This window comes from Mastigoproctus giganteus, chromosome 10 (assembly GCF_048544385.1).
Source record: "Mastigoproctus giganteus isolate SK-2022 chromosome 10, ASM4854438v1, whole genome shotgun sequence".
NCBI classification, from domain to species: domain Eukaryota; kingdom Metazoa; phylum Arthropoda; class Arachnida; order Uropygi; family Thelyphonidae; genus Mastigoproctus; species Mastigoproctus giganteus.
Window position 1 is genome coordinate 20,968,667 of NC_143584.1, and position 26,125 is coordinate 20,994,791.

At 36.2% G+C, this 26,125-nt stretch overlaps 1 protein-coding gene across 1 annotated transcript in view; it reads left to right on the plus strand.

The window, feature by feature from the left end:
• The window catches only part of l(3)72Dn (UTP4 small subunit processome component l(3)72Dn), a 168,329-nt gene that overhangs the window by 120,934 nt on the left and 21,270 nt on the right, over positions 1-26,125 (plus strand). Inside the window, exon 15 of the mRNA XM_090382422.1 lies at positions 3,695-3,865. Within this exon, the coding sequence (XP_090238548.1) occupies positions 3,695-3,865 (171 nt within the window). The remainder of the gene's footprint in view (positions 1-3,694; positions 3,866-26,125) is intronic.

A 26,125-nucleotide genomic window follows, 5' to 3' on the forward strand; every position in this document is an offset into this window, starting at 1 on the left:
CTGCAATTTAGTGGTGCCCTTAAAACCTATACAACTGCCTCTATTGTATCAAGGGTTGTGCTGGTCAGCTGCTATCTGTGTGTCCACAGCCATTGGCAAAGATTAAGGCATATTCCTGATGCAGCATTGGCTCTGGTCAAGCTGTTTTCTACTGCAAGCACCCTATTAGATAATTAGGAGAGAGTGATTTCCCTTTATCCCAGAAATTCATCTGTTGTTTTGCAGAAATTAGTCAATCATACTTTCACTAAAATTCAGCTGTCTCTGTTTACATGGTAGGTACAAGTGGTCTCTAAATCAGTTTTGTTTTAGCTGCTGTGCAAGTAACCTTACAATGTCTAAGAGGAAAGAAATCCTTGAATGTATTGGAAAAAGTGGGTGCTTAACAGTGTAGATCGAGGCATTAAAAAGAAATCACTTTAAAATTTGATATCCCTGCCAGTAGTGTTTCAGCCATTCTGAAAAACCGTGTTTTTCAGAATGGCTGAAACACTAATGCAGAAATGAAGCTAAAGTAACCTCTAATGCAGAAATGAAGCTAAAGTGACTACAAAAGTGCCTACTTACACTTTTTGCTCGATGACAAGCAGCAGAGTTGTCCTGAAAGATGCAGTTACTTGGTAGGTTGAAATGGTCTCTAATAGTTGGCAGCAATTTGCCTTCCAATATAGCCAGGTATCCATTGGCATTTACGGAACCCTTTATAAACTTCAGGTGACCTACTCCGCGATACGAAATGCATCCCCATATCATTTGACTGGTAGGGAATTTCACTGTAGACACCATACAGTCTGGATGGTATTCATCACATCTCCCATAAGAGCCACATAGGTTGAATTTCTTCTCATCTGAGAAAATAACTGACTTCCACTGCTCAGGGATCCATTTGAAATGCTCCTTACACCAAATTAATCTGGCCCTTTTCATTTTTTGTGTGAGGAGGGACTTCTTCTTCTTAGGACAATGGGCTACAAGTCCATTTTTGAAGAGGCATCTTCTGACTGTTACTGCACTTGCTACCACTCCTGTATGTTCTTCCCATTCTCTTTTCAGCTCAGACAAAGAAGCTTTATGGGTTTTAAGGCATAAGCTTTTCAAAATGCGGCCCTGTTTTGGCGTAGAGACTCGTTTGCATCTGGTTCCTTTTTTTCCTATCAGCAGAGCCAGTATTCTTGAGTTTGGAAAGAAATCTACTCACTGTCGACTGATTACAAGACACTCTATAAGCAATATGATGGGAAGAACATCATATTACTGATTACAAGACACTCTATAAGCAATATGATGGGAAGAACATCCTTCCTCGTGTAGAGCAACAATAACACTCTTTCTTCGTGGCATCAACTGCACTTAACTTGCCATCGTGACAAGCAAGGAATGACTGCAACTCTTTCAGAGCATGCTTATATAGCTGAAAGTAACAGTTGATGCAATATTACATCATCGCCTACACATGTCAATCTTATCTGATGCAAGCTGTAAGAAATATTTCCATATACTTACATTATTTGAACAATAATTGCAATTTTAAGGGGTGATGCACTTTCTTTGAACACCAGTATATAATAATTTAGTAAATATAATAAAATTCACATAGCTCTGCACACCAGAAGCTGATTTCTTTGATTGTTATAGTTTTTTAAATGTAAGGCATGTGGATTTATTTTCTGTTTAAAATTTGATACTGAGAAGTTCTAAGTGAAAAAAAGGAAGATGAGAATTCTTAAGAGATTAAAAGAAAAACTGCACAAAGAAGTTGGAATTTTACAGGTATCTGTAATTTTTGTAGATACAGTTATGAGAGAGAAAAATAACTATTTTTGTTTAGCTTGAAGCTGATTAGGGATTCCACTTAATAAAGGATAACAGAGGATACTATTTTTTCACTTGATTACTGAATAACACTTTTTGGTAGCAGACACAAAATATGACCTATAGAAGTTATTTAGATGTGGTCAGACTCAGATTATTCTGAAAACCTTGATTCTCTTAATTATAGGATAAGCCAGCATGAAAACTTAGCTGAGTAAATTAAGACACGATTACAAAATGTATTTGTTTCTTATACAAACAAAGAATAAAGTTGCATCTTGTAGTTTCTGGCATGCTTTTGATTATGCTAGCAAAACGAAACCCAAGGAAATAGCTGGGAAAAAGATAGACAAGGAATATTGAATAGGATTATTGTAAAGTTCCCGTTGCAAATTTGTAGCTGTTATTTGTTTTCTTAAAAGTGATATTGTTTTAATAGTATACAGAAGTGTAAGAATAAATTCCATGGAGAGCTTTAAACTTTTCCAATTCATAGCGTGAACTCGAACCCACCTCTAATTTGGAATTGTTATTAATATGCACCAAACACCTTCTGCAGAATGATGGTGTTTGTTTGTTTTATTAATGATACAGATAGTTGAAATGAAAAAAAAAAAGTTTGTAAAAAAGAGTAGCAAAAGTTGAACATAAATAAAAAGAAGGAATAAAGTACTTCTATTGATGCGTGAACTAAATGTTCATTTGTTTCCAATCAGAAATTATATACAATTGATCAAACATTAATATTAGTAGTGGTAAATGAAGCAAGAAAGCTTATACAACATCAGCCAAAAAAAAAAAAAAAAATTCCCATTACATGTTCATCTCCCCTAATAATTTGTCTAATTCTTCCTTATATTAATTCAAATTACCCACTTCCACAACACCAAATGGAAGCTTCTTCGAGCAATCAACCACCATTTGGCTGAAAGCAAATTTCCGTGCATCTATCATGCAGCTGTCTTTCCTCAGTTTAAATTTGTTTCCTCTTATATGTGTTGTCTGAGCAATAGTAAGGATGCTTCAACATTTAGTTTACTAAATCCATTCAAAGCCTTAAAACTCCTCATTCAGATCTCCTTTCAGGTGCCTAGTTTTCAAATTTTGCAAATTACAGAATTGAAATCTATCTTGGTAACGGTACTCTTTTGCTCCCCTTGCTAATCTCATCATTCTTCTCTGCACCCATTCCACCAGAACCATATCCTTCCTTAAATGAGGCTTTCAGATATTTCATGGTATATTCCTACTGCTTCTTCAGTGATTGCTGTCATTTTGCTAGTTCACCATAACAAAGAACGGTGGACAAAAGATTTTGTGTTTTTTTTTTTTTTTTTTTTTTTTTTTGTTGTCATTCGGTTTGTAATAGTGAACAATGACAGCAATTACCAAAGAAGTGTTAGGAAACCATGCTACTACAAAAAAACCAAAAAAAAACCCAGTCTATTTCTTCAGAATAGTGGAGACAAAATAGTGTGCATATTTGGTGATAACCTTCAGAGTTGCATCAAATGAAGTAGTTCAGAACATCTTAGCTTCGACCTTCAGTACTTACAGTGTAAGCTGAAAAATTCCAATATATGACATACTTCTTTGTATGTAAGCTAGGTCAAGAAAATTCCAGAAAATCTGCAGTGATTGCCTCATATGAAGAGTCACTGTCATACATGAAAAGATTTTTGTCTTTTATAGTTCAATTTTGTTTACCTAAATTACATATAAAGAATTGCTTAAAGTACTGTAATTTTCCGTGGTTGTAGTAACCATTACTAATGTAGTAATAGCTATTTATAGCAATTGAAGTACTTTATTTACTGATATTCACAAAAATAGTATGATAGCCTGTATTGAACACTAAATGTTATTTACATTTTGTCCCTAGCTAATTGAGTACAGTGTAAGCAAACAGGCATACACAAGTTGGTCAAGAACGCAGTCATTTCAGTTTACAGCCACTCACTTGCCCATAACAGGTGTAACCTTCTCACGTGCATATAATAACATTATCATTTTATATGATTCTGAATCATTATATATCATTGACAAATCACAGGTAATTTGATATTTTTATAGTATTAATTAATTTTAATATCATTATAGATATTAGGCTTAGCCTCTTTCTGTACATAGCTGTGTGCAAACTGGGTTTGCTGCTTATTGCATTGATATCATATTGTGGAGGCATTGTTCCAATAGAAAAGTATATTGCTTTTTATTTAAAGTGTATGCCATTATCCAGACCCTGGTTTTAGTCTTTTTTTGGGATAGCATTGGTGGGCAGGTAGGCATTGTGAAGATAAATAAATAAATAAATCTTTATTGCCAAGGATATACATACAAACAACAAAGTGTTTATATATATATAAAGGCAAAGTTCCCTCCACAAATTGAAAGATGGCAAGGGCATTTACATAGTGATCTGAACAATTCATTGAAAAGATGTATACACTATACACAATATGTGAGATGCAAAATGGTGTAGTAAATGAAGTACACGTGTTAGGTCTAGAGCAAAAGCCTCAAGCTTTGAAAGCTATAAAAAAGTTGTACAGGTCGGGTATAGCACCTTTCTGCACCATCTTGTATCACATATTGTGGATATATTTCTTCAGTGGGTTGTTCAGGTCTTCAAATGCCTAATTGACCACCAATGAGATCACAAAAAGGATTGAAATCTGGGTCTGAGTGGTTGTGTACACTTCAAATAAAAGGCAATTGAGAAATTGGAGCAGTGCCTTTTATTTAGAGTAATGCCAGATCAAGGCAACTCATGGGCAAAGTGCCTCTGCAATATGAGTTATATACACTATATAGAAAATCCAGTTTGTTCAGCTATGTGCAGAAGGAAGCTATGCCCATGACTTAACTACATGCTTACTTAATTTTAATATTTATTATGTAAAAATATTGTTTATGAAAGTACAAATTTTATTTAAATTTATATAGTTCAGCAAATTATTTGTTTTCTTATGTCAGTAAGAATGAGAAATCACACTTTTTTCAAGGTATAAAGAAAATATTTTATCTAATAATATTACTTAGTCAAAATACAGAACTACTTACAGAATAAACACAAGCGGAGTGCAACAAATCCAGTCTCCATGTTTACATGGTGACTAATTCAGTATGGAGAGTAACATCGTACAGGTCAATTTAATGGATGCGAGGTTGAACTTTGTTTAATTATTGTTGTGGTCTGTATCTTGCCAAGGATTGGCTTCTTTTGACAAAAGTACAGTATGATGCACTCTTAAGACTCCTTTTGCATGATCGGCTTCCATCCACTTCATTCATACCCCCAAAGTATAATAATGGTAATTAATGGAACCAATGATTGACAGCAATGTTGCTCACTGTGAATCATCTAAAGCAGTTGACTGTTTGAAAGGGCTACAACAGCCCTATCACATGGTCAGGTCCATGCCATACCACTCCACCCTGTCCGAGGTGTATATTAATAAATTAGCGCCCATTTTAGATAGTCTGCAGTGTGTGGCAGCACTCTCACTATTGTTTCCTATTATGTTTCAAATGGAATATAGGGGGGATGAAAGTTGATTGTGTGAAAGGTCCTCTAGTATGGATACGGAGGCTAAACTATCAACACATTTTGTTACAGATGGAATCTTATTAGTTGAAGGGACGTGATGAAGAATAAAAAAATCTAGCCATTCATATCCAGTTTTTGTTAGAATAGCACAAAAACTAATTACCTCGAGGTCATTTCATAATTGATTTTGTTTCAACTTCTTTTTCTGCTATAGAAAAATATCTCATTCAACTGATTTAAATTTGTAAAAGCAATGCAGTTTACTGCAGCATTTTGAAAACTAATGTTGATCCGTTAACCTTGAATTAGATTCTGAAACTTTTTCTGATCATTTAAAATGCCAGGGGCCACCATAGATACAACTGTTTTATTGTGTTTAGTGAACTTATGGAGGTGAGGGAGGGATGAAGTTGTTTATACACTGAGAGAGCAGTTGAAAACTATTGCAAAAAGAGTAATTTATTTATTTGCATTGCTTCAGTATGTTGGTGATTAATATTTCATTTTTAATTAAATATGTATATAATTTAATGCTTTAATTTTCACAACATATGAATGTCAACAGATCATACATATATTGTGAGTTTTGATTGATGTGACTACTTTGAGAATTATGTGAATTTTGGTATATAAATGTTGTTATAATATGAATTTGGTATATGAATATTGGAGACATACCCACAAACACATCTGATGATTAACTTTATGCAGGGAGTACTTAGACCTTGAACAGATTGTTGAGACTGATCCCATTATCTTTATAAAGCATAAAAATTATATTCTCTCCCCTATGTGTATATTTTTTTCTACATGTCTCCTAAGGTCTTAGGTGAAATTTACTTGACTGATTCAGGTTGAAGTATTTGAAATGAATTTCAAAATTTCTTGTGATTTCAATGTGTAAAAAAATATATACATATATACAGGGTGATTCACTACCAGTGCGACAAACTTGCAGGAGGTGTAGGGGGCACAAAGACGAATCGGAATCACATAGCATTGCAGGGTCCGAAATGCCTTCACCATGCGGTAGAGGACGTTGAACGGGAGGTTGCGTGAACAGCGATCCTGCTGGAAGTCAGCATTTGCGAACTGTTTCTGTTGAAGAAACCAAGTAGCAAAAGTCCTCCGGAGTGGATAATCCGCAGGCTCCAATGATTGGACGCGTTGCAGATGGTATGAACTCATTTGGTTTGTTGACAGTATCCTCCATACAGTGCATTGGGAAATACCCAATCGTTGGCCTATCGCTCGAGTACTCGTACTCGGATTGCCTTCTGCAAGACGTAGGACAGTCTCCTCATTGTCTGGCGTCCTCGTCATTTGCTCTCGATTCATGGTACCTCTCGTGAAACAACCAGTCTCACATAACCTTCTGTGCACAAGTGCGAAAATCGTATGATGAGGAGCACGCCTGTGTGGGAAACGTTCCTGATACAAGCGCAGAGTGGCGCGCCCATTACAGTCCGCAGCTCCATACGTGAGGTGCATGTCAGCCAGTTCAACGTTTGAATACTCGTCCATCCTACTACCTCGGGAACCGGTTTGCAAATGCTGGCTTCCAGTGGGATCGCTGTTCACGCGACCTCCTGTTCAACGTCCTCTACCGCACGACGAAGGCATTTCGGACCCGGCAATGCTATGTGATTTCGATTCGTCTTTGTGCCCCCTATACCTCCTGCAAGTTTGTCGCACTGGTAGTGAATCACCCTGTATATATATATATATATATATATATATATATTTTTTTTTTTTTTTTTTATGGAAACCCCAAACACGAAAGGTATCAAAACCTATAGTACTTAGTACCGTGCATGGAGGCGCCTCCGTAGCCAGGTGGGAAGGAGCAGCAGTGCGTAGCACACGTTTCTTGATTAGACCGGGGTTCAAGCCTGTCACCACCAAATACAGAGGATGCAGAAAGGTCAGGGAATGACCACTGCATATCCCCGGAGCAATATGGCCTTAGTTGCTAATGCTCCTGAAAACCAAATAACAAACAAACAAACAAAACCGTGCGTGGGTTGAAAGAGAAGTATGGGGGGAATACCGGAGACTTTGCTCTAGAGACTAAACATGGGTTTCACCACTTCAAGCCTCCAATAAGCAAAGTGGTGGTATTGCACCGGTTGATGAGAGTCATCTACCACATCATCATCATCATCAGCCATTTTCAATCCACTGCAGGATGAAGGCCTCTCCAGCAACTTTCCAGTTCCTTCTGTTTTGAGCACTGGTCATCCATTTACTACTCAAAAACTCATGAATTTCATCTATCCATCTCCGCCTTTGTCTTCCAGGTTTTCTTCTAGCTCCTCTTGGGTACCATTCTGTTATTTTCTTAGTCCATCTGTCATCATGTCTTCGAGCTATGTGTCCTGCCCAAGACCATTTTAGTTCTTTAGTTTTGATAAGAATGTCCTTTACTTGAGTTTGCTGCCTAATCCATGTGTTTCTCTTCTTATCTAACAGTCTGATTCCCAATATAATTCGTTCCATTCTTCGCTGTGTAGTTCTTAGCTTCTCTTCCATTCTTTTGGTGAGTGCCCAAGTTTCACTTCCATAAGTCATGGTGGGGAGTATACATTGATTCATTATTTTACGTTTCAGACAAACTGGGATATTGCTCTTCAGTATGTGACTATATTTCCTGAATGCTATCCATCCAAAATTTATTCTTCTCTTGACTTCCAGCCATTTATCATTATTACAGCTAATAACTTGCCCCAGATAAGTATATGACTCCACCTTTTCAATTACTGCTCCTTCAATCATTATTTCCCTTTCCGTGGCATACTTGTTCATCATTACTTTTGTTTTAGCCATATTCATCTTTAGTCCAAAATCCTTACTAACTGTGCTTAACTGATTAAGATTTTCCTCTAATTCGTTGGGATCGTGGCTTATGACCACAATGTCATCTGCAAATCGTAAATGGTTTAGGTACTCTCCGTTCACATTGACTCCTTTCTGCGACCATTCTAATCTTCTGAAAGCTTCCTCAAGGGCAGCAGTAAACAGCTTCGGAGATATTGTGTCTCCTTGTCGAACTCCTTTCTCGATTTTAAATTTGCTACTGTCTTTGTCTAGTCTAATAAAGAATGTAGCACTCTCATATATTTTCTTCAAAATCATAATATATGGAGTATCTATGCCTTGTCTTTCCAGTGCCCGAAACATTGCCTTATGCTGTATGGAGTCAAATGCCTTTTCATAATCCACAAATGCCAGGCATAATGGTGTTTTATATTCATTTGCTTCCTCCATTAGCTGTGATATTACGTGAAGGTGATCCATAGTTGAGAATCCTGTCCTAAAGCCAGCTTGCTCTTTCGGTTGATTCTCATCAAGTATTCTTTCTAAATCTACCACATATATATATATAAATAAATGAATAAATAAAATAATCTTTGGTACAGGGTGATAATAAAACAGTTTTGGGATTCGTATCTGGTTACTTCTGGTGCAATCGTGTTCAGGTTCTGGAACAATATTTGCACGGATATATATACTTAATAGTTACTTATCCAGTATATAAAATTTCTTATTTTGAATAATCCTCACCAAGCACTACTTCGAGGTATAAGTGACTGAAATGTCATACTCTGGCAGAATAACATGGCTTTAACAAACATTTATGTTGAATGGCAAAATCATACACTGAGTGATCACTGAATTATGACTACCTACCTAATACTTTGTATGTCCTCCTTTTGCCCTCAGTACAGGATCTGTCCGATGTGGCATTGATTCAACAAGATGTCAGAAGCGTTCGGGTGGTGTGGCCAACCAAGCTGTATGTCATGCAGATAGCAATGCAGGTATGGAGGTGATTGGTATATCCAGACACCTCATATGTCTTTCCATAGTATCCCACAAATGCTCTATGGGATTGATATCAGGGGAATTCGGAGGCCAATCAATATGCTGGAAGTCAGAACTGTGTTCCCCAAACCAATCCTGCACATCAAGTGCCCGATGGCTCGGCGCATTGTCATCTTGAAAGACACTATTGCCATTCAGGATAACAGAGACCAGTGATATATTGTTCCACGTGCACCAGGGATCCAAGTTCTTGCCAGTGAAACATGCCCCACACCATTCAAGAGCCTCAGGTTGTTGACGCCAAATTCATACACAATCATCCAATGGTGTGGAGTAAATAACGTGACTCATCCAACCAGCACACCTTCTTCCAGTCTCTTAACGTCCAACTTGCAGGTTAGATGTTAAGAGACTGGAAGAAGCAAGTCTTTTACGCTGATGAACCTTAGTTAGGAGAGGATGCTGTAGTGGGGTCGTCTACTGGTATAGCCCATATGTGCGAGTGTGCGATGCATGGTTGTGCCAGATATTGTTCCGAGTTAGCCCATATTGTATATGGTAGTCAACTCTTCAACAGTGCTGCGCCTTACGCGTCATCGGACCCGGTACTCACCTCTGACATCAACCTTTTGCTGGCATTTGCAGTTTTGCTGTTGGGTCGCTGTTTGACCGTTTTGATGCCAGTAATGGTACACTTTAACAATGGCAGTTCTAGAACACCCCACCAGTTCAGCTGTTTGGGAAATCAAGGCACCAGCTCGTCGAGCTCCCACAATCTGTCCTTTATCAAAGTCCGATAAATCCTTCCTTTTTCCCATCACGCTCGGAATTTTACTGCCTACTGAACCACTAACGCCTTATTTGTGCTATGTAGATCGATTAACTGCACACTCTTGTCCCTCACGTGGGCAATGGGTTACATTCAGTTTTCATAGGGGTGGTTATATTTCAGTGATCACTTGGTGTATGTTGGCATGTTTTTATGAGATTGATATTCAAGTTTAAACATGCAAAGGCTCACTAAAAAGTTAAACCACAAAACATGTTTGCAACAGATCATGTACCCCTGTAAAAACTGACTAGTTCGTCATACAGAAGATAGCAAATGTGGCTAATTCCACATATGGTGAAACCAAACTAGATTTTTATGGCCTTTGCACTTGAATTCTTGCATGACAAGGCTCATTTCATTCTGTTTGAACAGAATTCTATTTGGTCAGAACCATACCTTTACAATACACCCAGCATCTTATTTACTATGGGAAATTGACCATTTGGAATCATGGCCAAACATTTGATCATTCCATTCCTTTTCAAATAACTGCTATTGCAAGGAATTTAAAAAATTATGCCATCACAATGCTGTTGATATATGATATGTACAGTGGATTCTGGTTATTTGGGCCACCCTCCTTTAATCAGGGCAACCGTTTATTTGGGGCAAATCTTAAAAAACAGAACCCAATCAAGAAAACAGCCAGGGTTTACTTCGCTTAATTGGGACAACATGCCGTTTAATCGGGGCAGGAGACCGCAGCAATGGAGATTACCCTACGATTGTCTCCGACCAAACCACGTGGTGCGTTCGGATTTCTGGAGGTCACAACCATAAAACAAAAACAATTAGCAGTCGCCTGTTTATTGGGCTTTTCTGTTAGTGCATCTATCATAAACGGATAGTAAACTCAATCCTATTGAATTTGCAAAACTACCAACAGCTGGAATTCTGTGGGTTATTATGGTGAAATGTGTTTACACTTTCATAGAATTTTCAATCATAAAAAAATTTATTTTTAGAATCTTCTCTTCATTCCTATTTTTAAAGTTTCGTAACTTGTTACTCCATTCTCATTTGCGCATATCGTGTTACTTGCAATTTGTGTGTGCCATATTCTTTGTTATTGGTTGCTTTTCTTTTTACTGTTTTAAATTTTAACCCCCGCCCACAAATGTCAGTGAACAGAACTGTCAACTAGTTAGTGTGTACATATTACGGTATGTATTAATTTTTCCGATTTTCACGTATCATTTAATTTTTTAATTGGTTAGGTAATAAAGGATAAATTTGTGCTTAATATATCTTTACTTTTATAGCCTATGGATAATATTCCTCCTATTTTTGCTAATTAGAATCACTGTTTAATAGAATTAAAATTCAATTCACAAACGTGATCACAATGACTGGCGCTTACTACAAATCGTATAGTGAACGGTACTTTACTATGGTGACTCCATCGTAACATGATTTGATTGTACAGTGAACCAATTGTAAAGCGGGTGTACATTGTATTTTTAACTTTTTTTACGTGAAACTTCGGATTATTGGGGCAGCCGCTTAATCAGGCCAAAATGCACTAGGCCCAATTTGTCCCAAATAACCGGAATCGACTGTATAACCTATAGGAATTTAAGTTATTGGGGACAGTTTTATGCAGAATGGGGTTCCATCACAGATTGATTTACATATGAATGACAGGTCTTCAAGAATATTTCCAGAAGTATAATAGCCTTCATTTTTCCTCCTCAGCTCTGATTTTATCTTTCAAGGAAGCATCTTGCCCAGGACACCATTCAGATTATCACTGGCTCTGTGTATACTAGTAGCCAAATAAGAATATAAAATTGCTGGAATATCGATTAAAGCAAAATACATTACCACATCACTTTTGTAAATTTAACACATAATAGATTTCTAGTAGCTGTATTACTTCAAATTTTGTGCTTAATGTTTGGCCACAGATTACTAGCAGTGTTAAAAGGTGTGGTTGTCAGAATTCAACATTCTAGTTTGAGGACATGTATATCATTTTTTTAGCAGTCATTCTGTTTCATCAATACTTGCAGATACTGGAGGTTTGCACATTGCATGACAGTATGTGTGGTATGCTCACAACTATGATGAATCAGATGTTATCAGATACCCTAGTGAAAAAAATTTTATTAAAATTAAATTTCACTGCTTTTTGCATTGCTAAATGTCCACCTATCAAGTAACTTCTCAGGAGCATTCATTAGTAGCCAAGGAATGAAGGCTGAAACTCCATAGCTTTATTTTTTTATAATCATTCAATATATTAATGGTAGTTTCATTTTTTAAAAGTTTTTTTAGGATTTCCTATACAGGATGTCCCAAAAGTCACTGCATATTTTGGTGAAACAGCGGGATTTTCAAATAAATTTCATTATGACAAGTATATTTATTCATTTTTACATAAAACATAAGTATTTGTAATGTGTTAGAGATATTATAATTTTTTAATGTTTTCTTTTTACATCCATAATTCATGATGAACGTTCAATAGCGAATTTTTGTTGTAACATCCTGCATCAAAGGAATGAAGTTTTGTGAAATTAGGGAAAGATTTGCAAGGAAATTTCATAGTCCCAGTCCCACAGACAATGCAATTCAAGCACTGGTGAAAAGTTTTCTTTCAATTCAAGAGGACCCAAAATTATCAGTTGGGGAGGGATCTCGAAGACTGAACATACCCAAGATATCAGTTCACAGAATTTTGTATTTGACACTGATGAAAAAGCCGTACCGCATCCAACTGTTGCATGACCTACTTGAAGAAGATTTTTCACATCGAGCAGCAATGTGTGCAGAACTTGTCGATCAAATACAAAATAACAGCTTAATGGACCACGTCTTGTTTGGGGAAGAGGGGACTTTTCATCTGAGTTCACAGAATGGCAAAGTGACTCCCCTAAAATAAATGTGTGGCTTGAGATGACGAAGGTAAAAATTTATGGCCCTTTTTTGCAGAAGCAACAGTCACAAGAAACTGTACCTTGATATGCTTCAGCAATTTCTTGAACTCTAACTTCTTGACGATGCTGTTATTTCAAATGTAATGCTTCAGCAGGATAGGGCACTATGTCATTATGCTCGAACTGTCCAGGAATACTTCAACAGGAGCTTTCCGAATTGGTGGATTGGGCATGGAGGACCTAGACCTTGGGCAGTGCATTCTCCGAATTTAACTCTCTTGGATTTTTTAGCTTGGGGTTTCATAAAATCAAAGGTTTATCCCAAGAAGATTCAAGATTTACCTGATCTTAGACAATGCATATGGGAAGCAGTACAGCAAATTATCCCTGAAATGCTTGCAAATGTGTTCCACAACACGGATGAACTACATTTGATTCCGGTTATTTGGGACACATTTAAAAAATTAAATGCACTGCCCAAGGTCTAGGTCCTCCATGCCCGATCCACCAATTCGGAAAGCTCCTGTTGAAGTATTCCTGGACAGTTCGAGCATAATGACATGGTGCCCTATCCTGCTGAAACACTACATTCGAAATAACAGCATCGTCAAGAAGTTGGAGTTCAAGAAACTGCTGAAGCATATCAAGGTACAGTTCTTTGTGACTGTTGCTTCTGCAAAAAATGCACTTGTCAGGACAAGTGCAGTTTGGCCCGATTAAGCGGCCGCCCCAATTATCCGAAGTTTCACATAAAAAAAGTTAAAAAATACAGTTGGTTCACTGTACAATCAAATCACGTTGCGATGGAGTCACCATAGTAAAGTACCGTTCACTATATGATGTGTAGTAAGTGCCGGTCATTGTGATCACGTTTGTGAATTGAATTTTAATTCTATTAAATAGCGATTCTAATTAGTGAAAATATGAGGAATGTTATCCACAGGCTATAAAAGTAAAGATATATTAAGCACAAATTTATCTTTTATTACCTTACCAATTAAAAAATTAAATGATACGTGAAAATCGGAAGAACATACGTGATAATTGGAATAATTAATACGTACTGTTATATGTACATACTAACTAGTTGACATTTCTGTTCACTGACATTTGTGGGCGGGGGCTAAAATTTAAAACAGTAAAAAGATAAGCAATCAGTAACAAAGAACATGATACGCACAAGTGAGAATGGAGTAACAATTTACGAAGCTTTAAAAATAGGAATGAAGAGAAGATTCTGAAAATTAATTTTTTTATGATTGAAGATTCTGTGGAAGTGTAAACACATTTCACCATAATAACCCACAGAATTCTAGCTGTTGGTCTTATCTCAAATTCAATAAGATCGAGTTTCCTATCCGTTTATGATAGATACACTAACAGAAAAACCCAATGAACAGGTGACTGCTAATTGTTTTTATTGTTTTATGGTTGTGACCTCCAGAAATCCGACTAAATCACATGATGCGGTCTCTTGTCCCAATTAAGCGAAGTAAACCCTGGCTGTTTTCTTGATTGGGTTCTGTTTTTTAAGATTTTTTCCCAAATAAATGGCTGCCACGATTAACCGGTGGCCCAAATAACCGGAATCCACTGTATTTGAAATTTACAGGGACACTGATGGGGCACATGTGGAAAGCAATAATTAAATTCTTGCCCTTTGTATGTAATAATTTTTTTTTATGTTTCAAACTTCGATATTGTATAAAGATAAACTTGTAATCATGCTATTAAGTCATTTGTCTCAAATTCACCGGATTTTACCAAAATACACACTCTTTTGGGACACCCTGTATTTTTATTTGTTTTTTCCAGAAGTATTAAATTAATATTTTACTTCATTTTTCAATTTTGTTCTCATGAGATATGAATTGCCCATATGCCTTCCTATGCTGTGAAATTATTCCCCTGTTCTTTTATTTTAAAATGTTTTTTGTTATGTATTATAGGTTAAATTTATTTATCTTGTTTTAAATGCTATACATTTGAATTAAAACACATTTTATATATATGTGTATACACATTTTTTATATGTGTAGAGATTGTTTTACTTATTAAATTTTAAATCTATTCAATAAGTACTTTTATATGAGGGAGTATCAAAAAAGTCCGTACCCTTACCGTGTCTGTATCCTTCACAGGAATTTTAATCCTTTTCTATGTGCTTTCCATGTATAGTAACACATTGCTCCCATCTATGGATCAGTCGTTTAATGCCTTGATCATAGAAGTCCACACTTTTTGCCTGAAACCACGATTCTACTTCGTTGATGGCTTCCTGAGATGAATCAAAGCAGCATCCATGCAATGGTTTCTTCATTTCTCGAAACATGAAGAAGTCTGACTGTGCTTCGGTCAGGAGAATAGGGTGGGTGCTGCAGTAGCACAAATTCAACAGTTGGCGAGAACATTGCATTTGACATTGCCTCTGCAAAGGCATCAGCAATCTTGGAACCCATCGTGCGGAGACCTTAGATGTGTTCAGATGGTCATGTAAAATGCTGTGGGCAGATCCATAACTAATTCCCACTGCATTTGTGATCAAATGAATTGTCACACGTCTGTCACTCAGCACCAGCTGCTCAACCTTTGCAGCCATCTCATTGTCTGTGGATGTTGATGGCCTTCCTTCTCTTTGGCTCATCAAAGACACTTGTACGACTGCATTCGAACTCCCGTTTCCGCCTTTTTTACAGTGTTATAGGACGGACAATTCTTTTCATACACAGCATTCATTTCTTCATCAATTTCATGAGCTTTCTTGCCCTGCCCTGCCCTGCAAATGCCAGAACTTGTTCGCTGCTCGATACTCCACTTTGTCAACCATAGAGTCCTTCCTCATATTCCGGGCTCCACCTCTGGTGTACAATCACCTATGGGAATGAAATTTCACATGTTAGTTATTGAAAATGTAGACAACTTATGTTTAAAACAACATCTTCCTACTGATGTTTTATCTAAGTCAGTGTATGAACTTTTTGATACCCCCTTGTACTAATCAAACCAGAGATGAAACAATATATCCTATCATCACTTGGAATTCCCTTTCATTATTTCAAAATAATCTGTCTTCATCTGGTCCCAGTACTTTTTTAATACAGGTCGACCCTCACTAATTCGGCCACCAGTAATCCGGTTCCACCACTAATTCGGACATAATTTCCGTGAACGTAATTTCAAATTTCCCAGGTCGCTACTGTTTTGGTGGCATTGGTTGCAGCATCAGCTGTTAGCGCGAACTCATAAACACTGGCGAGCCATTCCCACTTGTTTTTCTGCATTTATTATTATTATAACCTGCTCACATTTAGCCCCAGCCACGGTTCCAATGCATAAAGGAAGTGCCTCTTGTGGTGTAAAGCGCAAACACCGTATATTGTCCATAACAGAATAAAGTTGAACTTCTGAAAAAACTCAGCGGTGTGTCCTGTGAGAAGTTTAATTCTGCTTAATCGTAAATTCCAGCAATTTCTCTCAGTTCTCTTATTTTACTAATTTTCTTTTGGCCATTCATTTTTAGATTTTTTTTTTTTTTTTTTACAACACACTTGCACAAACCTGCAGAAAAACACAACACAATATGATGGATAATACAGCGTGCTAACAAACTTGTTTTCACAAAATCTCGTAACAATACTAACAAACATATTGCGACGTTTGAGAGTTTATTTTATCGCAGTTAGTTTTATTGCAGTGCTCGCCGTGCGTGCAATAAACTAATCACAAACAACCTTCATATGTATGCCGCAATAGCGTCACACATATGTGGCCAACACGGATTCTCAAGAAATAAAGTAACCAACATTTGTGGCCACATTGGCCACATATATGCGACATAAAAAAAACTTTTTTTTATATATATATATATTAAGCAAAAAAACGACAACATTGGCATTACAATATTTATTTTAGAATTACTAATCAAATTATTTCCTAAATATTTTTTGGCCCCTGGGGAATTTTTTTCTTAAACTAGCTTGGCAGTCAATGTGTTAAAAGTAGGAGGTGGTTAGCTGTTGGGTAAAATGTGCTAAAATAACCACCTGTGATCCGGCACCCCACGGGTCTCAATGCTGACGGATTAGTGATGGTCGACCTGTATTTAGAGTGTCCCAAAGAAATGAAAAGATTTTTATATCCTGCCTTTAAATTATGTGTTTGTTCATATCAAATGGGTCACATCACATTTTTCAAGAGATGCTTTGTAGAACAGAATTTTAAATCTAAAATTTTCATTTTAAAAAAGCATATGGCTAACACTTCTCTATCTCTTTACCCCCTCCCCTTTCAGTGGGTATACATTGATGGGGGGGTGGTATTTGTCCATGTCTTGTTTCCACTGCAGTATAATTGCTATTATACAATAAGTGGAAAATTCATGGTCAGTAAATTTAATGTGACCAGACTTTAAATAAGGTTGAAATTTAATTTTCAAGATGAAAAGGATGTAAATTATAATTACAGAAGCCAGCTATGGTCGTACACAACCAGAAAAATTCCCATCCAGCTTGAGAAGCTGGATGGGAATTTTTCTGAAAAACTCAATGCTATTGTAGTGATTCTATATAAAAAAAACATACAGATATGCACATACACACACTGTTAAGTTCAAAATAAATAAAGGACAAATAGCTTGCCATGAAGCTGAAATCATTACAACATATCTACAGGTCATTCTGTAACAAATGCCAAAAAAAGTCGGTTTTTATATCTTTGCAGTATTATTAACATGTAATAATGATTAAAAAAAAAAAAAACTGTTATATACGGAGTGTTTCAATTAAAAGGCCTAGATCCATCTTGCTTTATTTTGGGTTTAGGCTGTTTGTCATCTGGCACTCCCCCCCCTTCCCCCATATTTGGGCTGAAATTTTTTTAATTTGTTATTAAAATTGGACTAAGTATTTTTGTTTAGATTTTATGGTTTTTAAATTTGTGTTTTGCCTAATCAACTGCTTTTTTTTTTCTCAGTGGGAAAGTTCTTCCCTCACATCAGTTTGGCCTAAAAATATTATCCGTGTACTTCTGAAATGAACATGAACTGATTTTATTTTATTTGAAGAAAAACAATGAAATGATATGTTCTTCAGTACATATACTTTTTGTGATGACTGTATGATTGCAGTTATGCCATGACTACTAGTCACAGTACTGCAACTGTTTTATATATACACATGCGTGTGTGTGTGTTTTCCTCAGATAAAACACAACTGTTTACATTCATTTCAAAAGTACACAGATGATGTTTTTAGACTAAATCAAAGACAGGGAACAACTTTCTCATTGAGGGAAAAAACTGCTGATTAGGCAAATTTAAATTTAGAAATCATAAAATTGAAACAGTAATTATCAATCCAATTTTAACACCAAATTGACAAATTTCAGCCGAAATATGATAAATTCGGTTGAGATTAAAAATAGCCTAAACTTAAAAATAACTGTTGCAGTGCCTTTTAATGGAAAATACCTCATATAAAAATTATTGCCCATAAACACATTTAATTATATTTAACAGATGAATGCAGTAACGTAATGCCCCCCCCCCTTTTTTTTGTTGCACTGAGCTAAGGTTTAGAAATATGATTATTTATAACCAGCCATTGAAAATGTGTAATAATTGGTATGTAAATTGGTATAAAAAAAAATAGGTATGTTACAGAAAGTGTCAAGTAATTTTTTTTGATTATGTAGTGAGATTAGTTTCCTTCTTCAGCCACTCCTTAAGTAATTGTTGATAAGTTTCTCCTTTATTTAATAGCATTGCATATCCAAATAAAAATTATTAGTTTTTGTTACACTGCTATTCATTTAATTTGCGAGCATATGACTAAAATTTTTATGTATTACTGTTTTTTGTTTATATGTAATTTGAAGCAGTGTTTATAAATTGTCAAAAAATTGCAACTTTTCTTATGCTCTTAAGAATATTACAAATTGCTTCATATTATATATTTCAGCAGTTGTGTGAAAATATTTTTCAGTCCAGTTTAGTTTCCTATAGGCCAAACATTAAAGTGTTTTTGTATTCAAAATCTAATTTTAACTCTCAGTGGGTAGTACTCTGATCTGATGACAGTCCATCCATAATTAGCAAACCAAAAGGTGCGCATGAGCTGTGTAGTCTAGTAGCTAAATAAGAAATAAAATTATTGGCACATGAATAAATGTAAAGTAAATTGCTACACACTTTTCTAAATGTCATCAGTCCAGGGATCGCCACTAAGACCATTTCCTGAAAATACTTATAGAGTTCCATACTGCCAGTAAAATAATTTTTTTTTCCCTTCCTATCCTTCATGTGCTGTCATTTATCATCCCATTTGACAGGCAAGTACAGCAGCTCAGTGGCTCTGCTCTTTTCCTATCTTTCTTTTTCCCCACACTGACCCCTGTCTAAATATGTGTGATGTCTAGAAGAACTCTATTCTTCTCTTTCTGACACATGAATGTGTAAATTCTTAATCCTTGCTCAGTCAGCAATTTGCTAATTACTGTGTGACTTGTGCACTTTCAAGGGATGTTGCTACCAAAATACTCTAGGAATTGTGCCTGCTTTTAATTGCTTTTTGTATAAACTGCCATTAATATAACATTTAACAAGATTCCATTCCTAATTATCATAAAATAGTGAGCTGCATTTTTTTTTTTTTTAAAGAAATTATATTTACAGAAATTTTTATCTACCTAAAAAATTTACTGGTATTGAAGGAAAAAGTGAAGGGTGTTATTTATTTATTATATTTATTAGAGGATTTTATTAATTTCATGCACAGTTTAATACTTTCATTGCATGCATTAGAATTACTTGTTTGGGCAACTCATAACAGTTATAAATTATAATTACTGTTTATTTAATAATATTTTAAATATTTATCAGTATTATTAGTGACAGTTTAAAGTTTGAGTGATTTTGATTTATGGTGATTGTTTTTTTTTTTTTTCATGAAACAGAAATTAATTTTTTCATACTATTAAAAAAAGAACAGTGATTTTGAACAATGTTCTATTTTTTAACTATTCCAGCAGATACTAATTTCGAATCCCGGGAAAAATCTGAGCAGTGCAGACGGTCTGCAAGAGTAGCTCATGGTGTCTTGTCAATGATATACAGGAATTTTTCTAGCAGGGATAAGGAGGTGATTATCCCCTTGTATAAGGCAATGGTCAGACCACACCTTGAGTACTGTATACAGGTCTGGAGGCCTCATTTTAAGAAGGATTGTAGAGCTGTTAGAATGAGTACAGAGAAGGACAACAAGATTAGTGAATGGAACAAAGGGTTGCTTTTACGAAGAAAGGCTTAAGTTTTGCAAATTACAGTGTCTGGAGACTAGGCACCTGCGAGGTGATCTGATTGAGGTGTATAAAGCCTTGAATGGTTTGAGCATGCTGAATGCTGATGGGATTCTTTCTCTTGCTCAGAATAATCACCTGATAGGCATAAATTCAAATTGAGGAAAGACAGTTGTAGGATAGATGTGTGGTAGTTTGCCTTTAGCCAGCGGGTGGTTGATTGCTGTAACAAACTGCCATCTGTCGTAGAAGTTGATAGCTTAAATAGATTCAAGGCAGAACTTGACAAACATTTGGAGCGAGTAGATGGGTGAAATAAGGATTTTTTTTTTTTTTTTGGCCGATGCTGTATAAGCTTGCTTTCTTGCATCATGTACCTTTGCTAACGCTAAATATCCCATTTTCTTGTTAAGATACGTAAATGTTTGATTATAATTTATAATAATGGGGTGTTTCTCCCCACTTTACGATGTTTTTTAATCACTGAATCACAAAATTCGACTATACAATTAATCCATTTTTGCCAGGGTTATTTTTACCGGTTACCACTAATTTCACCCGTGTAAAGCTTGCTATATCATATACATTGTTCAAAATAACAAAGACAGTATAGAAAGTAGAAATTGGTACTAAAGGACTAGTTTGGCTTATGGTTTAGTATTAATACAGAATACAGGGTGGTCCATAAATAAGGAAACTATTTTGAATAACTGTTGATGTAAATGTATTATGAAATAGTTTTTATAATTTGTTGTTGTTGTTGTTTTGATTAATTTGAGCATAGGAAATGTACCACGAGCCTTACAATGAAGGAAAGGATTGAAATTGTAAAAACTTCTGCAAAATTTGTAAATGCTGGTGAATTTGTGTGCTGGTTCAAGAAATTTTTTGAATACAAGCCACCCATAATAAAGACCCGGAAGCAAATTATGAAGCAGTTTGAAATGGGGACAGTGCACAATCTACCAAAACCTGGTAGACCTTTTATCTTAAAGTTGATATGAAGGTTGGCACCAGCTTACTGTGCAGAAATTGAGTTCTTAAATGAAAAGTTCCCATGTCAGTGGATTCGATGTTGGGGTTTTATTGAATGGCTGCCATGCTTTCTGGGTTTAGCACTCTCTGATTACTTTTTGTGGGGATTCTTTAAGGATAAAGTAATAAGTATGGGTGTCCCCGCTGGAGCTTCAGCATCCAATAGTTAGAGAATTTGAGAACATTTCTGAGGAATTGTGCCCTGCTGTGTGTTGCTCTATGCCCAAAAGACTGCAATTTTATGGGAACCAAAATGGCAGCCATATTGAACAGATGTAATTTTATTTTATTTTATTTATTTATTATTTTTTGTTGTTGTTTTAAGTTTATATATGCTGCCTGAAGGCACTTTTTATAAGACTCAGCCTCTGTTACTTCCTTAAATTTCATATTTGTTCTCCCTGGTTTTTGTCTCTCCTACCAGTGAGAATATACTTCACTAATTTTGTTTATCTTCATCAGGGTTTTATACACCTTAATCAGGTCACCCTTTAAGATGCATAGTTGCCATGTTTAGCATTCCGCACCTTCTGAGCTGTTCTGTGTAGCAGTAATGATAAGTGCATTTCACTAATCTGGTTGCCCTTCTTTAAACCCTCCCCAAAAGTTCTATAAATTTCTAAGTTTAGTCTCATCATTATCATAATGTAGAGGAATAATGACTTTCTTTTCTCCACACTCTGTGCTTTTACATGGTGGCCACCATTACATGGTAAACGTCATTTTTGATTGTATTGTAACTGCTAAATCTTCTGAGCCTTGAACCACCTTTTAACCCTCCGTCTGTAATTTGCTCCTGGGTTTTAGTTCCCAGGTGTTTCTTAGCTCATTTTTCAGACCGTAATTTGCAACTGGTCCAAATATTTTTAAATAAATAAATTAATCTATTTCTGTTTAGTAACCTTTTCTGTGTGCAGGCTTTGGAGGTATGTAAATTTATAATTCCTGAGGTATGATTCTGTATATACAGATCATATTGAAATCTTCCAATATGTGCTACTATCTCTTATTTTTGTTTGCAACTAATAGCAGACACAGTTTTAATAGATGGCAGCATGAAAATAGCTTTGAAAATCAAGGGAGGAGATTGTACCGTTGTCTGCTTTTGTCTGATTTGGATTTTAAAAAGCCAAAACATTTTCTGGAATTCAGATTTAGAAATTGAATTAAATAATAAACAAATAATATAGAGGATGGTACTGCTTTAAAAAATAATAGCCATGTGTTTTTTATTAAAATGTTTTATACTTTTTTTTAAAATCTCCTTTTGATCTTTTGTGAACCCTCACTAATGGATTTAAATTTGGATTTAAAAAAGGATTTTTAATCTTCCCCCCCAGAAGCCCTGCAAGTCATCTTAAGTCTTGAGTTAATCCATAAGGCTTTGAGCATATAGTCGCTCTTATCATTCCATGCCAGAATTGCAGACATGCACATTCTGATCTAACTTGCAGTATGACTGAATATCACTGGGTCATGTTTGCAGTTAATGTTTAGTTCCCACAGAAATAATGATAGTCTTTGTAGACTCCTTAAAACTGACAACCTGTTTGTTATATCATCAGTTTAACTCCAGGAAAATATGTCACGTATTGTGGTTCTAGTCTCCTTATCTTTATTGTAAAAAATGTTTCTGGTTTTCCTTTAAAATTTCCTTGAAGCCTGAATTGGGAATGCATCACTTGGTAGTTTACTGAATAGCTGAATTCCTGGCATGTCACCAGTTTCCTTTCATTTTAGAGTATCAACCTGCTTCCTTGGTAATTGACTTATCCAGCAGTGCCTCATGTTTTAGTTTGTTTGACAACTTCCTTACATCTCGAACACAGAAGAAAACACAACTAAAAAAAATAGGAAATTGCCTGCAGTCATTTCTCTCTGGCCCATGCAATCTCATGTTGTAGCATTTTGACTTATTAATGTCATTAAAGTAAAAATTAAAAAAGTACCACTATATGTTCAATACAGTACTAACTGTAATACAATGATGCACTTAAAAATATTTCTATTTCACATGGTTAAAGTTGTAATAGCAGTGAAATTTACAAATAAACTTACCCACTTACATGTAAATATGCTGAAGTGTTTTATGGTACCTTGTGAAATATTACTAAAAGTATTGTTGTTCTGCTGTGATAGCTCTTTATATTTAAGTTGATAGTGCCTGCATTAGTATTAGAAGAGGCATATGATGCAAGAAAACAAGCTTATGCAGCATCAGCCAAAAAAAAAAAAAAAACTATTCCCATTTCACCCAGCCATTCACTCCAAAAGTTTGTCTAGTTCTGCCTTGAGTTTATTTAAGCTGTCTCGAGAATGACAAATGCAAGTTTGTTCCAGCAATCAACTACCCTCTGGCTAAAGGCAAATTTCTTCACTATTCTACAGCTGTCTTGCCTCAATTTAAATCTGTGCCCCCTCAAGTGCATAATCTGAGCAAGAGGAAGAATCCCATCAGCATTGAGCTTGCTCAAACCATTCAAGGCCTTATACACCTCAATCAGATCACCTTGCAGGTGCCTAATCTTCAGATGCTGCAATTTGCAGAACTTAAACCTTTCTTGGTAAGAGCAACCCTTTGTTCTATTAACCGGTCTCATTGCCCTTCTTGGTACTTATTCCAGCAGCTCTATATCTTTTCTAAAATGAGGCCTCCAGACCTGTATGTAGTACTCAAGGTGTGGTCTGACCATTGCCTTATACAGGGGGATAAGCACGTTATCCCTGCTAGCAAAATTCCTGTATATCATTGACAAGACCCGATGAGTGCTGAATTTAACCTCTTACAGCCATCTGCATTGCTCAGAAAACTTCATATCTGACTACACAATTACCCCCGGGTCTTTTTCATTCTACACTACCCTGAGTGTTGTACCACACAGTTGGTATGTTACTCTGAGGTTACTGCTACCCATGTGATGTTAAACTCCAGTTGCTGCCTCTCAGCCCATCTGCTCAACTTTTCTAGTTCCTGTTACAGTAGCATACTGTCATTAACAACCCTACCAACCTTCGTATTGTCTACAAACATGGACATTAAGCCTGATATACCTTCATCAGTATCATTGATAAATACAGAAAACAGCAATGTACCCAACACAAAACCCTGGGGACTCCACTAATAACATTAGTCCACAAAGAGCAGTGTCCATTGATTACCACTCTGTCTTCTCCCACTCAGTCATCCCTTTATCCACAGCAGCAACTTGCCATTAATGCCATACTGCTCCAATTTGTACAGTAGTCTTCATGTGCAACAATATCAAAGGCTTTCCTGAAATCTAAGTATATGATATTAAAATAATTTTTTGCATCCAGTTCCTTTGTTACTGGAGGTCAGATGAACTAATCTAGTTTGAGTGGATACTATGGTTAATCATAGTATCCAATCAAATTGGTCAGACAAGACTTCCCCTTAACAAACCTGTGCTGTGTCTGAACTATAACTGCAGTCTTGTCTAGATTATCCTGCAGTGCTGTTAACCAGTGACTCCATTATTTTCCCCAGAACAGAAGTGAAACCAACAGGTCTGTAATTATTCGTGTCACCTTTGACTCCCTTTTTGAATTGGGGATACATTTGCACATCTCCAATCCATGGTGACCTTCCCTAAGTCCAAGGATGCTCTCATAATCATGGCTAAGGGCTTACTTACTTCCTTTGCTTAAACATTAATGTTTAAGATGGCATGGTAAATATTGTAAGATTTCAAAAATTTTTTAACATAAAATTTTTCTCATCATGTACTACAGACAATGCCTGAGCAAATGTTGTGCATAAATAGTATGCTTTTAAATTCAAAATAACACACTGATCCATAGGTTGGATGAGTGAAGTCATGTTTAGCGGTAGAAATATGTCTCTCACATTTGAATTGAAATCATCTTGATGTGTAGGCTGCCCGGAAGCATTATCCAAGAGAAGCAAAATCTTGAAAGGAATCTTGTCGTTACAATATTTTTCAACCTCGGGAATGAAACAGCATTAAAACCAATCCTCAAAGAGAGATATTGTTATCCATGCTCTCTGGTTCAATCAGAAATACATGGGAAGGTTGGCTTTATTGATGCACAAGGATTTCCAGAATGGTACACAAGCAGTGCTTTTAATCTGTAATCTCCCGCTGCATTAGCCCCAAGCAAGAGCGTGGCCCTATCTTTTGACGCCTTGAAACCTGGCATTGTATTTTCCTCTTTGGCAATGTATGTTCGACCCGGCATTTTTTTTCCAATACAGAGCAGTCTCATCAACGTTAAAAATTTGCTGCGTTGATAGCCACCTTCATCAATAATTTTTTCCAGCACATCACAAAATTTCTCTGCAGCTGCAGAATCAGTACTGGCGACTTCATCGCATACTTTAACGTTGTGGAAACCAGCGCGATGCTTGAACCTATTAAACCACCCATTGCTTTCGCCGTACTTATCCTTAATATCTTCATAAATACTTCTTGCTTTTGCTTGATTGGCCATTGGACTCAGGGACGCTCACTTCTGAATCTGATTTTCCATCTTTGATATAGCACACGAATGCTGTTTTGTGATCACTGTTGATCCTTTGACATGTTCTTTTATACGCGCACTGTCCTTTAAAATAGTAATCACTGTTGAAGCAGCGAGACCTAATTCCCTTGCAATAGATGACAAACCTACCTTTTCCTGCTTGGCACTTCTTAATCAGGCACCTCCATAGCCAGGTGGGCAGGAGCAGCAGTGCGTAGCACACACTTCTTAATTAGACCGGGGTTCGAGCCCGTGACCACCAAATACGGAGGATGTGGAAAGGTCAGGGAATGACCATCGCATATCCCCGGAGCAATATGGCCTTAGTTGCTAATGCTCCTAAAAACCAAACAACTTCTTAATCATTTTCATCTTCATTTCTAAGTCAATTTTGTT